General features: G+C 28.0%; 3 protein-coding genes across 6 annotated transcripts; 2 read left to right on the top strand and 1 right to left on the bottom strand.

Annotated features, from left to right (window-relative positions):
• Window positions 1–45: 45 nt before the first annotated feature.
• Window positions 46–3,040, top strand: Cysrs-m (cysteine--tRNA ligase-like protein, mitochondrial). Its single transcript, XM_074252895.1, has 8 exons — window positions 46–410; window positions 1,017–1,318; window positions 1,546–1,744; window positions 1,824–2,086; window positions 2,151–2,287; window positions 2,355–2,477; window positions 2,596–2,865; window positions 2,930–3,040. Exons 1-8 carry the CDS (start codon window positions 184–186, stop codon window positions 2,984–2,986), a joined length of 1,578 nt encoding a protein of 525 aa, XP_074108996.1. The 5' UTR covers window positions 46–183; the 3' UTR covers window positions 2,987–3,040.
• On the bottom strand, window positions 3,024–4,764 carry Non3 (Ribosome production factor 2-like protein Non3). The gene is made up of 4 exons (XM_074252917.1): window positions 4,605–4,764; window positions 3,981–4,113; window positions 3,476–3,915; window positions 3,024–3,385 (listed from the first exon to the last, which is right to left on the bottom strand). The coding sequence occupies exons 1-4, from the start codon at window positions 4,625–4,627 to the stop codon at window positions 3,052–3,054; spliced, it is 930 nt and encodes a 309-aa protein (XP_074109018.1). The 5' UTR covers window positions 4,628–4,764; the 3' UTR covers window positions 3,024–3,051.
• A 424-nt stretch (window positions 4,765–5,188) lies between these two features.
• On the top strand, window positions 5,189–12,939 carry Polybromo (protein polybromo). Of its 4 annotated transcripts, none has more exons than XM_074257419.1 (14): window positions 5,189–5,347; window positions 5,738–5,852; window positions 5,943–7,157; window positions 7,240–7,449; window positions 7,535–9,632; window positions 9,703–9,875; window positions 10,085–10,156; window positions 10,767–10,919; window positions 11,327–11,449; window positions 11,648–11,882; window positions 11,963–12,113; window positions 12,374–12,423; window positions 12,502–12,622; window positions 12,706–12,939. In XM_074257419.1, exons 2-14 carry the CDS (start codon window positions 5,748–5,750, stop codon window positions 12,920–12,922), a joined length of 4,923 nt encoding a protein of 1,640 aa, XP_074113520.1. In that variant the 5' UTR covers window positions 5,189–5,347; window positions 5,738–5,747; the 3' UTR covers window positions 12,923–12,939. The 4 variants fall into 4 exon arrangements, with proteins under 4 accessions (XP_074113520.1, XP_074113529.1, XP_074113510.1 ...); XM_074257428.1 differs by having other exon boundaries at window positions 7,240–7,452; window positions 12,511–12,622; XM_074257409.1 differs by having other exon boundaries at window positions 7,240–7,452.
• Window positions 12,940–12,950: the final 11 nt, after the last annotated feature.

The following is a 12,950-nucleotide window of genomic DNA, read 5'->3' as shown; positions in this document are numbered from 1 at the left end:
GAACATTCGCCTTTACTCTGTCGGATTTTTTTTTTTTTTTGAATAACGATATTATTTATACAATTAAATAAAAAATGTCAACAAACTTTAACTAATGTGACAGTAGGTAATAAAATTATATTTTTCATCAGTAACAGAAACGAAACAATTTTTTTATTAACAAGTTCAATTAATAATTAAATTATGAGGTTGTTTTTAAAACACCAATTTATTCAGAAATATTTGTCGTATCAACAAATCAGTCGAAATTTAAAAACATGGAAAAAACCAGATGGATTTCCTACTGAAATTGTTGTTTATAATCCAATAAACAAACAAAAGGTTCCGTTAATACTAAAAAATGATAAAATTGCTACTTGGTACATGTGTGGACCGACAGTTTATGATACTGCACACATCGGTCATGCTTGGTAAAATATCTTTAATATTATTATTAAAATAAATGTATTAATTGAAGAAATAATAACATTCTATTGTTTATTACATTAAATTTAGCTGTCACTTGACAATTTTTTATGATAGTGAAATTAGCCGACAGCTGTCAAATTTTAGAATTTTTTTAATAATTCAATTTTTGTAAGAAAACCTTTTTTTTTAAATTTCACATTAAGAAATTTATAAAAACTATTAATGTAATTTTTTAAAAAATTTTTTGTTATAATTTATTAAGTAAAAAAAATTATTTTTTAAAAATTGCATTTTTAATTTATTAAAATTTCTACAAGTCCATTTTTTAAATATTTTTTTTGCTATAATTTATTTGTTAAAAAAAAAAATTAAGATAGTTGTAAAATGACAGCTAAATTTAATGTCATTGAAGTTCTAAATTTTTGATTTTTTTTTAATAATTTAATTAAAATAAAAAATATTTTTAAAAAATTGCACTTGCAGTTTTTTACACGTGCAAATTTTTTTTTATTTTTCTGTAATAATTTTTTCAATAAAAAAATTCTAAAAATTTTTAGATGTCGGCTAACTTTATTTTCATCTAAATTTAATGTCATCTATTGTTTCAGCTGTTACATGAGATTCGATATTATAAGACGAGTACTAGAAAATTTTTTTGATATTAAAGTTATTGCAGTAATGGGTATTACTGACATCGATGATAAAATAATAAACCGATCAAAAGGATCATCGCAATTTTCAGATTGGAAAGAACTAGCTAAATTTTATGAGCAAGAATTTTATCAACAAATGTTATTATTGAATATAAAACCACCGTATTTATATTGTAGAGTATCGGATTATATTTCACAAATTATTCAATTTATTGATAAAATTATGTCCATGGATTTTGCTTACATTGCTAAAGATGGTATGATAATTTTTATATATTTAATTATTAATCATATTCTGAAGTTAGCAGTCAGCTGTTAATTTTAAAAAATTTTTTAATAAATCAATTATAATAAAAAAATGCTTCTAAAAATTTTCACTTGTAATTTTTATTAATTTTTACATGTGAAACTTTTTAATTTAATTTTTTTATAATAATTTAATTGCTATAAACATCTAAAAAAATTTTTATATCTGTCAACTAAGGATCAGTGTATTTTGACTTACAAAAATATGATAATCATGGAAAATTCGGACGTCAATTCGAACACGAATCACACCCGATTAAAAAATCAAGCCTTGATTTTGCTCTATGGAAATCAGTAAAACCTGGTGAGCCTTCTTGGGAAAGTCCTTGGGGACCAGGTAGGCCAGGTTGGCATATTGAATGCAGTACGATGGGCAGGTTTAATTAATTACCGATGATTTGTTTTTTTTTTTTTAATAAAAATTATTCTACCATAAAATTTTTTTCTATTTATCAGCACAACTTTGGGAAGTAATATTGATATTCACAGTGGTGGCCACGATTTAATATTTCCTCACCATGAGAATGAAGAAACGCAGTCTTGCTGTCATCATGGAACAGACCAGTGGGTCAATTATTGGCTACACAGTGGTCTTTTACAGTTTAAAAATGAAAAAATGTCAAAAAGTTTACAGAATACAAAAAGCATCAACGAGTTACTTGAAGAATATACGGCGAATCAGTTTAGATTATTATGTCTAATAACCCACTATCGATCGGGTAATTATTATTGATTTGTGGTTTATGATTTTCTCTGTTTTTTAATTTTTAAAAATAATTTTAGCGATAGAATTCTCTGATCTTACCATGCAGAAAGCAGTTGCTCTGTTAAAAAAATTTGAATTCTTCCTTAATGATTGTCGGAATTATACAGCTGGGAAAATAACTAGTAAAAATGTTGATGAGTCTCTCGTTTATAGTGTAAGTATATTATTTAATTATGTTATTTTATGACGATAGAAATTATTAAATTTTTTTCTTGTTTTAGACATTAAATACAGCTAGGAAAAATGCTCCGGAATATTTAGCCAATGATTTTTCTACTTCGCCGGTTATTGCTGAATTATCAGATTTAGTTGATCTTGTAAATAAAATGTTGAATCCCATTCAGGTAAGTTAGAAATTGCTTGACAATAATTATATTTTACCAAATTCTGTTCACAGAAAAAAATTTTTATGTTATCAATGTATTTAAATATAGAAAATTTTTAATTTTTTTAATTCAACAGATAGTTGAAAATAATATAGAAATCAAAAACTCTCCATGTATTGCCGCAGTATCAGTATATGTCGTTGAAACTTTAACAAACTTAGGGATTTCTGCATCAGTTGAAAGTGATGCTGATCATAATAAAATTAGTGATATAGTTGAGACGTTAGTTAAATTTAGGACAGTTGTACGAAATAAATCGCTTAACAAGAGCCCCAAAGATATCGAGTTATTAAATGCATGTGATGAAATGAGAAAAGACATTGCTGCTCATGGAGTCAAAATAAAGGTAATTTCATTTTTTTAAAGATAATTCTATTTAAATACTAATTATTTGATTTTAAATGTTTCAGGATTTCAAACAAACTTCTACTTGGACTTTTGTGAAAGATCAAAGTAACAAAATGTAATTTAAAAAACTTTTTCATTAAAAATCGAAATACATAATAAATTTTTTAAAATAATATTTATTTTATTAATTTTTATCATTGTCATTTGTAAGCTTTGCTTTTTTATTTTTGTCATCGGACCCTTCGACGATCTTTCGTTTCTTCAGACCTTTCATTTTTCTAGTTTGTATTTTGTCGATGTGTTGAACTCCCAAATGAATCCTTCCAAACTTGGTACCGAAATTATCACCACTAATATTTTTCTTAGCTTTGACTTTAAATTCTTTAGGCTTTCTGCACGATTGTTTAAACAAGTCATCAGACGCTAATTTTGATCTTCTAACTATTAAATCCATACTGGGCCCTATTTCCACCAATTCTATTCTGGGAACTCTTGTGCTGGATTTCTTCAATAAAACTCTAAAATTAAAAAAAAAAAAAAAAAAAAAAAATTACTTATTATTTAATAATTATTTAAAAAAATTAACTAATAATAAAACTTAAACTTACTTATAATTTCTTAGATGAATTTTACCATCTACAGCCGTGAAACTGAGGACTTGTTCTAATCCTTGGAGCCTAATATTATCAACGACTTCACGTTGAAACATATCAATAAAAAGATTTTTAATTTTACTGTACAAATCGTTATTTTCAAATAAATCTCCGTTAAAAACGAGCATGGGTTTAAGTCCAGAAGATATTTTATCCGTTTTAAATTCATTTAAACCTTTGTAATTTTCAACTCCAAACTCTATCATATCCAGAAGACTGTGTTCAAATGTTCTTCCCATTACAAGATTGTGGGGACGTTTTTTGTTATTCGATACAAACATAAACAAAGGTGCATTGTATTTTTTACAAAACTTTTCGATTGGCGTTATATTTTCAAAAGGAAGTATATCATTTTTCTTCTGCATGATTAATCCACCAGGTGATTTTAGTTTGTACTAAAAAAAAAAAAATTTGAATAAGTCATAATTTGTCAAAGTAAATTTTAAACTAATTAACTTACCAGGTCTTTCATAGCATCGAAAGCGTACTTCGAAGCAGTCTGGCCTTTAAGGAATATCGCTTCCTTAGCATCTTCAATTAATTTTGGTTCTTTTTTCAAAATCGCTCTTTTACTCTTGGCTGACTTGGGTTTCCTAAATATTGACAAATAAATATAAATAGATAATAAGTAAAAATAATGAAGAGAATGAAAATGAAGTTAGCCGACATTTAAAAATTTTTTATTGAAAAAATTTCAAGACATTAAAAAAAAAAAATTCTCACGTAAAAAATTTGAAAAACTATAAGTGCAATTTTTTAGAAATATTTTGTTAATTGTAATTTATTTAATTAATAAAAAAAATAAAATATTTTTAGACGTCTGCTAACTTCAGTGTCATTAAAAACAATCTTTCATGTCATCAAAGTTAGCCGACGGTCTAAATTTTTTAATTTTTTTTTTTAATAATTAAATTAAAACAAAAAATATTTTTAAAAATTGCATTTGCAATTTTTACACGTGAAATTTTTTTTTTTTTTTTTTTGTGTTATAATTTTTTCAATAAAAAAAAATCTAAAAATTTTTAGATGTCGGCCCACTTTATTTTCATATCTTTTTAGTAATTAATAAAATACAACTACTTACACTACTCTCGGTGTTATTGACATTTTTGTAATTTTCCAATTGAATCTTAATTATTATTTATTAGTTGCAAATAAACTAAAACACGTGGTCTAACCTTAAACTACTTGCAAGACTTTATTACTGCTCATTATAGTAGGTGTAACACTGTAACAGGGGTCTGACACTACTAACTATAGCAAAAAATCTGGCAACATTGGAAATTCAAATAATTATTTTTACTACAATCTATTCTTTTTTATTAATTAATTTTTCCTTGATCAATTTACTTGTTAAAATATAAAATAAATCAAATTTAATACATACTAAAAAAATAAAATTATTTGGTACTGATAAATGTTTTTAAATATATTCAAAAATATTATTTACTACAGTATAAGCTTGTAAAAAAACGAAGCCTGTTTATCTCTCTCGCTCTAACATATTCGAAAATGTTCGCGGCAAAAGAGTGAGAAAGATGGATTTGTTTCCACCAATAAAATGGCATTGTATATCGATCTACGCCTGCGTATGACCGCCAATTTAGTGATATCCATGTGTGTATACGCATTTAAATGTATTGTATGGACGCATATGTGTGTGTATTGCATTTGCCCACAACAAGTAAAAGTAACTCAGGGTTATGGCGTCGGGTAAATTCTGTGTCACATCAATTGGATAAAAATTTGTTTATAAACCAAGTTCTTTTATATATTTTTGATGTCTGTTATTAATGTTAAAATTGTTATAAAATTTTTATGATATAGGTAAGATATAAGTCGTAATATAATTGGTATTAGTTGAATCTATTTGCTATCTATTGGTGCAAGATTGTAAGCGCGTCATGGCGGCAAATTTTTCTTACGAATTAACGTAACTTGTATTACATGACCCGATAGATATTAAATGCAAATAATAATTAATTTTCACTCTGCAGTAGTTATTTTTACAAATATTTTTTGTCAATTAATTTTGATGAATAATTATAATGTGTCGTAAAGTTACAATTAATTTTTGTGGTTACAGTTATTTTGGTACACAGTCAAGACTGCAATTTTAATATTATTAAACATTTTTATTTTTATTATAAATTTTATTGTTTTAAAATTTATTTGTTACATAACTGTAATTTAATTTAAATATTTATTTTTTTCTAGTTGATTTGCAATGCATAAACGTCGCAGAACATCATCTGTAGCTAGTAGAGGTACTGAGGATGATCCGGAGGAGGTGATACCCGAGCCAACTAAGCGAAGAAAAAAATTAGATCCTGTAAGTTATTATTTTAATGATGAATTTATTTTAATTTAATATCATAAGTTGGATAATTAATAATTAATTAATTTATTTATTATTTAACAGAGTGACTTGTGCCAACAATTGTATGATATTATAAGAAATCAAAAGAAAGAAGATGGGACTCTTTTATGTGATGCTTTTATCAGAGTACCAAAAAGACGACAAGAGCCAGGATACTATGAAGTTGTTACAAATCCGATAGATTTGTTGAAAGTCCAACAAAAATTAAAAACCGATGAATATCGCGATATGGAAGATTTAGCTGCTGATGTTCATCTGATGATAACTAATGCTAAAGCTTTTTACAGTCGTACTTCACCAGAGTTCAGAGATGCTACAGATTTATGGGAGTTGTGTGTAAATACGAAGAATCGTATAATGGATGAGTACGAAGAGACAGAACCTAAAGGTAAAATAATATTAAAAGTGGGTAGATTATCAAGAAAAACAAATGTAAAACAACCGGATGACGCGGAGGATACTTCTGAAAGTTCAACAAATCCTGATGAAGAAACGATGCAACCCTATGAAGATCTTTTTACAACTGTGATGACAGCAACAGATCCTACTGATAATAATAGAGTATTGCACACAGTGTTTCAATTAAAACCTTCTAAAAAACTCTATCCAGAGTATTATGACGTCATTGAAAATCCAATTGATTTAAAAACAATTGCCAGAAGAATTCAAGAAGGTACTTACAGTTATTTAAGTGAAATGGAACGTGATTTAATGCTCATGTGTCGCAATGCATGCCAATTTAATGAACCAGGTTCTCAAATTTATAAAGATGCTAAAATCTTGAAAAAAATAATAACAGCGGCTGCTAAAAAACAAGACAGTGGTTCGAGTAGTGTGTTTTCAAATAAATTAGCAACACCGTCAACTCGTAGCAGTAAACGAGGTAATCGTAGCTTTGCTCAATCATTAATTGCGCAAACAGCAACATTACTTGATGAAGACGAAGAAAGTGACGATGAAGATGATGAAACCGCTGAAATTGAAGAAGCTGACAATGCACAATGGCAACTGTTTCAAACAATTAGAACTGCTCCAACTAATCAAGGAGTTAGAATGAGTGAATTTTTTTGGAAATTACCGTCCAGACGAATGTACCCTGATTATTACAAAATGATTAAAAATCCTATTTCCCTGTTACAAATAAGATCTAAAATAAAAAAAGGAGAATATGGTACGGTCAGTGAGGTTGCCGGTGATATGAATATTATGTTTGAAAATGCTAAAAAATACAATGTTCATACCTCACGTTTATACAAGGTAATTACTTAATTATTAAATATTATTTTGTTTTAATTTTCTCGTTGATGATTTATTATTTTTTTTTTTCTTTGCTGTTTAGTGTGCTGTGAAACTACAAAAAATAATGCAAGAGAAAGTTCAGGAGCTTTTAGAATTTGATCAAGATTCAGATTCAGATTGTGGATCAGAGTCAAATTCTCAAACAAAATTAATAAAACGTGCCTCAAATGTATTAACTCGGGGAAAATACAAAGATAATATACCGTTGAAAAAGCGTTTATATGCATTAGTTAAGTGTGTCATAGAATACGTGGTAAGTAAATCCAATTATAAATATTGTGTTAATTTATTTAATGTTAATTATATTTTTTTTTTTTTATTTTGTGTTATTATAGTGTGAAGATGGTCGGCAGCCAATGTTGATGTTTATGGAAAAACCATCGAAGAAAATATACCCCGATTATTATCAAGTGATAAATGATCCAATTGATATGCTTGCAATTGAGGCTAACATTAAAGCTGAAAAGTATCAAAATGAAAATGAATTGATACAAGATTTTAAATTAATGTTTAATAATTGCCGGCAATACAATGAAGAAGGATCATTAATTTATGAAGACGCAAATACATTAGAAAAGGTTTTAATGGACAAAGTTAGAGAATTGGGACCTTTACCGGATTCAAAATCTTGTGGACCTATTAAATCAGCAACATCAACACCCACACGTAATGTAGGAAGACCAAAGAAAGTAGTACCACTTCATTTACAGAAATTACGTACGATGTATGACACTATTAAAGATTACCACGATTCAAAAGGCCGACAATTGTCATTAATATTCATGAAACTACCGAATAAAAATGAGTACCCAGATTATTATGAAGTTATTAAACAGCCTATTAACATGGAAAAAATAGCATCAACATTGAAAACAAACGGTTATGAAAGTTTAGAAGAGTTAGTGTCTGATTTTATATTGATGTTTGATAATGCCTGCAAGTACAATGAACCAGATTCTCAAATATATAAAGATGCCTTAATTTTACAACGACTGGTACTACAAACTAAGCTCCAACTGAGTGAAGATGATGAAAATGTTCCAGATGTGCCTGCAGCAATACAAGAAATTTTAGCAACTATTTTTACTGCTCTGTACAACCATCAGGATGAGGAAGGTCGATGTTATTCTGATTCAATGTCAGAATTACCAGAGCATGATATTATTGACGGTAAAAAAATTCGAGGGCTCTCTTTAGATTTAATAAAACGTCGATTAGATCGTGGTGTTTATAAACGTTTGGATAGATTTCAAGAAGATGTATTTACGTGCTTGGAAAGAGCAAGAAAATTATCACGAAGTGATTCTCAACCGTTTGAGGATAGTGTTGAACTTCAGGCATTTTTCCTTCGTACTCGTGATGAAGTAACGCGTAATGGTGATCTATTACATTCACCGGCATTAAATTACACTTTAATGGATCTATCAACTCAAGTTGCTGAATTAAAACGGTTGAAACATCAACAAGAATCAAATTTATCTCCTGAAGAAGAAAGCTGCGATGGAAATGAAACCAAAGAGTCTGGATCAAGTCCTGTAGCTAGTGGTAATGGTAGTGAAAATGGTGGAGCTATGAGTTTTAATCAAGAAATTTATCGTAATGGAGATTTTGCTTATATTGAACCAGTTGAACGTGGCATGGAGCCCAGTGTTGTGCTTATTGAAAAACTTTGGACTAATTCAGAAGGCATACAAATGCTCTATGGTAATTTATTTTACAGACCGAGTGAAACTTATCACGTAGCGTCGCGTAAATTTATTGATAAAGAGTTATTCAAAAGTGATGCTCATATTGCTGTGCCTTTATCTAAAGTCGCTGGCAGATGTTGTGTATTGAGCGTTAAAGATTTTTTTAGAATGCAACCAGAAGGTTTTCTTGAAAAGGATGTTTATGTTTGTGAATCAAGATATTCTACGCGTGCACGAGCATTTAAAAAAATAAAATTATGGAATTTTGATGCAGATCATTTAAAACTAGTCTCACGAGAAAAAACATTAGAACCTAAACGTAATATATCCGTTTATAAAGAACGATTAGAAAAACATAAAGAAGAAATAGCTGAATTAGAAGAAGGGGAAAAACTTACAGAAAAAGAAAAGCCAAATGTTATATTATTTAATTCCGATGATTCAGATAATACTTATTATGAACAATACAATATGTGTACAGGTATAGTTAAAACTGGAGACTTTGTTTACGTTGCAACTGACGGTGGAAGACAACAAATAGCCCAAGTTGATTCAGTATGGTCAACAAAAGATGGTAAATGTTATTTCAGAGGTCCATGGCTACTTACACCTTCAGAAATTCCTCATGCGCCAACTAAATTATTTTACAAACAAGAACTTTTTCTTTCTGTAACCGATGCAACTCATCCATTTGTTGCCATTATGGGAAGATGTGCAGTTTTAGAATACGGAGAATACGTTTGTTGTAAGTTTATTAAAGTAGTAATATATTGATATTTAATTTTAATAATTTAATTATTTAAATTAATTTATAGGTCGACCAACAGAAATAACAGAAGATGATGTTTTCATTTGTGAATCTATTTATGATGAAACTAAAAATTTTATCAAGAAATTACCACAAGATGGATTAAAAAAATATACACATACGTCAGTTGTAACACAAGATGAAATTTACTTTTTCCGAAGGCCTATTAATCCTGCTAAAGTAAGTAAAATGATTTTTTTTTTTTTTTTTTTTTTTTTTTTTTTAATTAATATCAATGAAATTTACTTTAAAATCGTTGCTATTTTAAATTAGCATTTACTAAATAATGTACTATCATTTATTTCGTATTTATTTAATTATTTTTTATTTTTATTAGTGCAGATAGCTAACAGATTATTGCAATAATGCTTGGCATGTGTGTGTTGTAGGTTTCAAGCGATGTGGCACAGACACATTTGCCAATCAAGTCTGTCACGTCCAGTACAGCTCATTTTGAAATGGTAATTGTACATCTGTACTATGCTCTTGCAATATTAATCAACATTAATGAAAAAATATTATTTTTTAAAAATCAATTTGCATGCTTTTATTATTTCATCATGCACAAGCTAATACAGCCATCAAATAATACATTTTATTGCTTTATATTAATGCTAGTAGATATAAATTATCAAAAAAAATTTTTTATATACAATCAATATAATTAATAAAAATTATTTAACTGTGTTGGCTTGTGCTTTTGCATGTTTCTTTATGCCGGCATATTTATATTTCTGTTTTATTTTATTTTTTTTATTTAAAAAGAAAAAAAAATCCCTCTGTTAAAAATGTGAAGCGAATTCATCGGTAATTACCGACGTATCAAAACAATGAGCACCTGTTGGGTTTATCTTTGATAGGTACTTTATCTTGAATAAACGAAAAAGTTATGATTAAATAACTAATAGATATGAGATATCAAAATTTAGTTTTAACAAAAAAGTTAGTTTAGACTAACTAGTATTTAAGTTGATGTGATTATTAAATTGGCTTGAAAAAAAAAAATAATAATAATAAATAAATAAAAATAAAGGTAAAAACGTACGTAACATTAAAAAATAAATCGTGTAGGATGCGTCACCACTGCTACCGAAACTGGAACCTGAAGTACTAGGCATCGGAGTAGGTGAAGACAGCATGGACGCAAGTGGACCACTGTCCGTGGGATCCACTGAAGCTCAACCGGTGCTCGCCAATACTCAAACACCTGTATCAACTAAAAAGGTAGGCCCCACGTGTTAACGATGCTCATTTTTTTAATTATATTTTTTCTTTAATTTTTTTATTTTTATGTCTATGTTTTTTTTAATTTTTATTGATTTTTAAATTATTATCTCCTGCATTGAGTTGAGTTTTTTATTTTATTTACAGAAATATGCCAGCATATTTATCATTTTTGACTTCGTTCCGATATAATATGTATATAATCATTTGTTAGTTTTAATCACATTTGTTATTCAATTAATCCTCATTATAAAAAATTGAACAATCGAATTATTCATCATTAATAATAATAGAACAAAAATTAATATTTATAACAATAATGATAATATTAATGTTAATATAATTTTCTTTTTTCTTATCATTCGTAAAGTGATATGAGTTTGTAATTTGTGTTTTCTTCTGTTTAGAAAACAACGGGTAAGAAATTAGTAACGGGGTATATTTTATATTCGAGTAAAATGCGAACGCAGATTACTCAAAACAATCCTGATTCGACCTTCGGAGAGATTAGCAGAATTGTTGGTAACGAGGTATTTATTTATTTATATGTATTTTTTTGTTCTTTATTTTATTTATTTAATTCATTCCTCCAGTTATTTTATTTAATCCCCTATTTATTTTATATTATTTAATACTCTAAAACCAAATAATAAAAAGTCAACATTGAAATAATCTAGCTACAAGAGAGTCAGTATTTTAAATAAAAAATATTTATATTTTATTTACAGTGGAGAAAATTACCAGCAGGTGAAAAGCAAGTATGGGAGGAAAGAGCTATGAAGATGAATGAGGGTGCTGAAAGTCGAGCTTTGGCATTATCTATTGGTGCACCGGTTGACCAAGTTTTTGAGTGTTGCTGGGATAATTGTGATTGGCAATTTGAAGATATGACAGATTGCATAGATCACTGTATTGCTGAACAAAATGGACACGTGCAATCTTCGTTTATTAACGCTCCAGCTGGTAATTATTATTTTTAATTAAATATTGTAGATATTTTTATTTATTAGTTTACAAACAATTTTTTTTTTTTATATAACTAGATGTGGAGTTTCAATGTCAATGGAGAGGATGTGGTCGAACAAAAAAAAATGTGCCTCCTTTTCCAAGTGTACAGAGATTAGCGAGGCATGTTAAAGAAGTGCATATACTCAAAGGAAATGGCCGAATTATACCACCTAGTGAAAGAAGCAAGTAAGTCAATAAATCTATTTATTTTTTATTTTATTTATCAAAATTTTTAGACCCTGAAGCTTTAGCTCCCTAAGGGCCTTACATACATAGTAATAATAATAGTAATTAAACAGTAATGGAAATTATATTTATCATCTTTATCTACAAAAAACTTATAACATTTAGATCGAAATTAATTATAGTAAATAATCGTGACAATTTATTGTTTATGTCAATTGATAAAAAATCAAATAAAATAAAAATTCATTACAATTTTTTAGAAACTATATGGCATCCAAAGGACCAACGATATTACCTCCAATGGACAATGGTAAGTTGAATTAACTTACAAATTTATTTTTTTTTTAATTAATTGATTAAGAAATATTAAAAAATATTAATGTACTAGAAATTTTAGCTACTGCCACACAAACTACAACAGCTGCACCAGTATCTAAACAGCCAGATCCGATTTTCATCGCTGTTCCACCACGACCAAGTAGAGTTTTACATTCGGATGCGTACTTAAGGTAATAAAAAAAATGAAACAAGGAAAAAATTATATAATTTTTTTTTTTTTTATTAATTAATTAATTCTATAAATATTTTGCAGATATATTGAAGGATTAAATGTGGAGAATCGTTACATATCTAATTGGGACAAGCAGATGAATGCGACTCCTGAAAACACGCAAATTCCGGATGTTACAAAATTACCTGCTGAATGGCTTGGTAACGGAGTTGGTAATCATGGAAATGTCGTAAATGCCTTGTGGACACTCAGAAATATGATGATGCGGGACGTGTTAGCCATCAATAAAACTTTATAGTTTATAAAACGTTAAAACATCTATATTC

Source organism: Cotesia typhae, unplaced genomic scaffold (genome assembly GCF_013202065.1).
Source record: "Cotesia typhae breed Kobodo isofemale line unplaced genomic scaffold, CoteBio_Ctyphae contig_123, whole genome shotgun sequence".
Classification (NCBI taxonomy): domain Eukaryota; kingdom Metazoa; phylum Arthropoda; class Insecta; order Hymenoptera; family Braconidae; genus Cotesia; species Cotesia typhae.
Note: the sequence above shows the minus strand (reverse complement) of the source record. Positions and strands in the feature narration are given on the sequence as shown.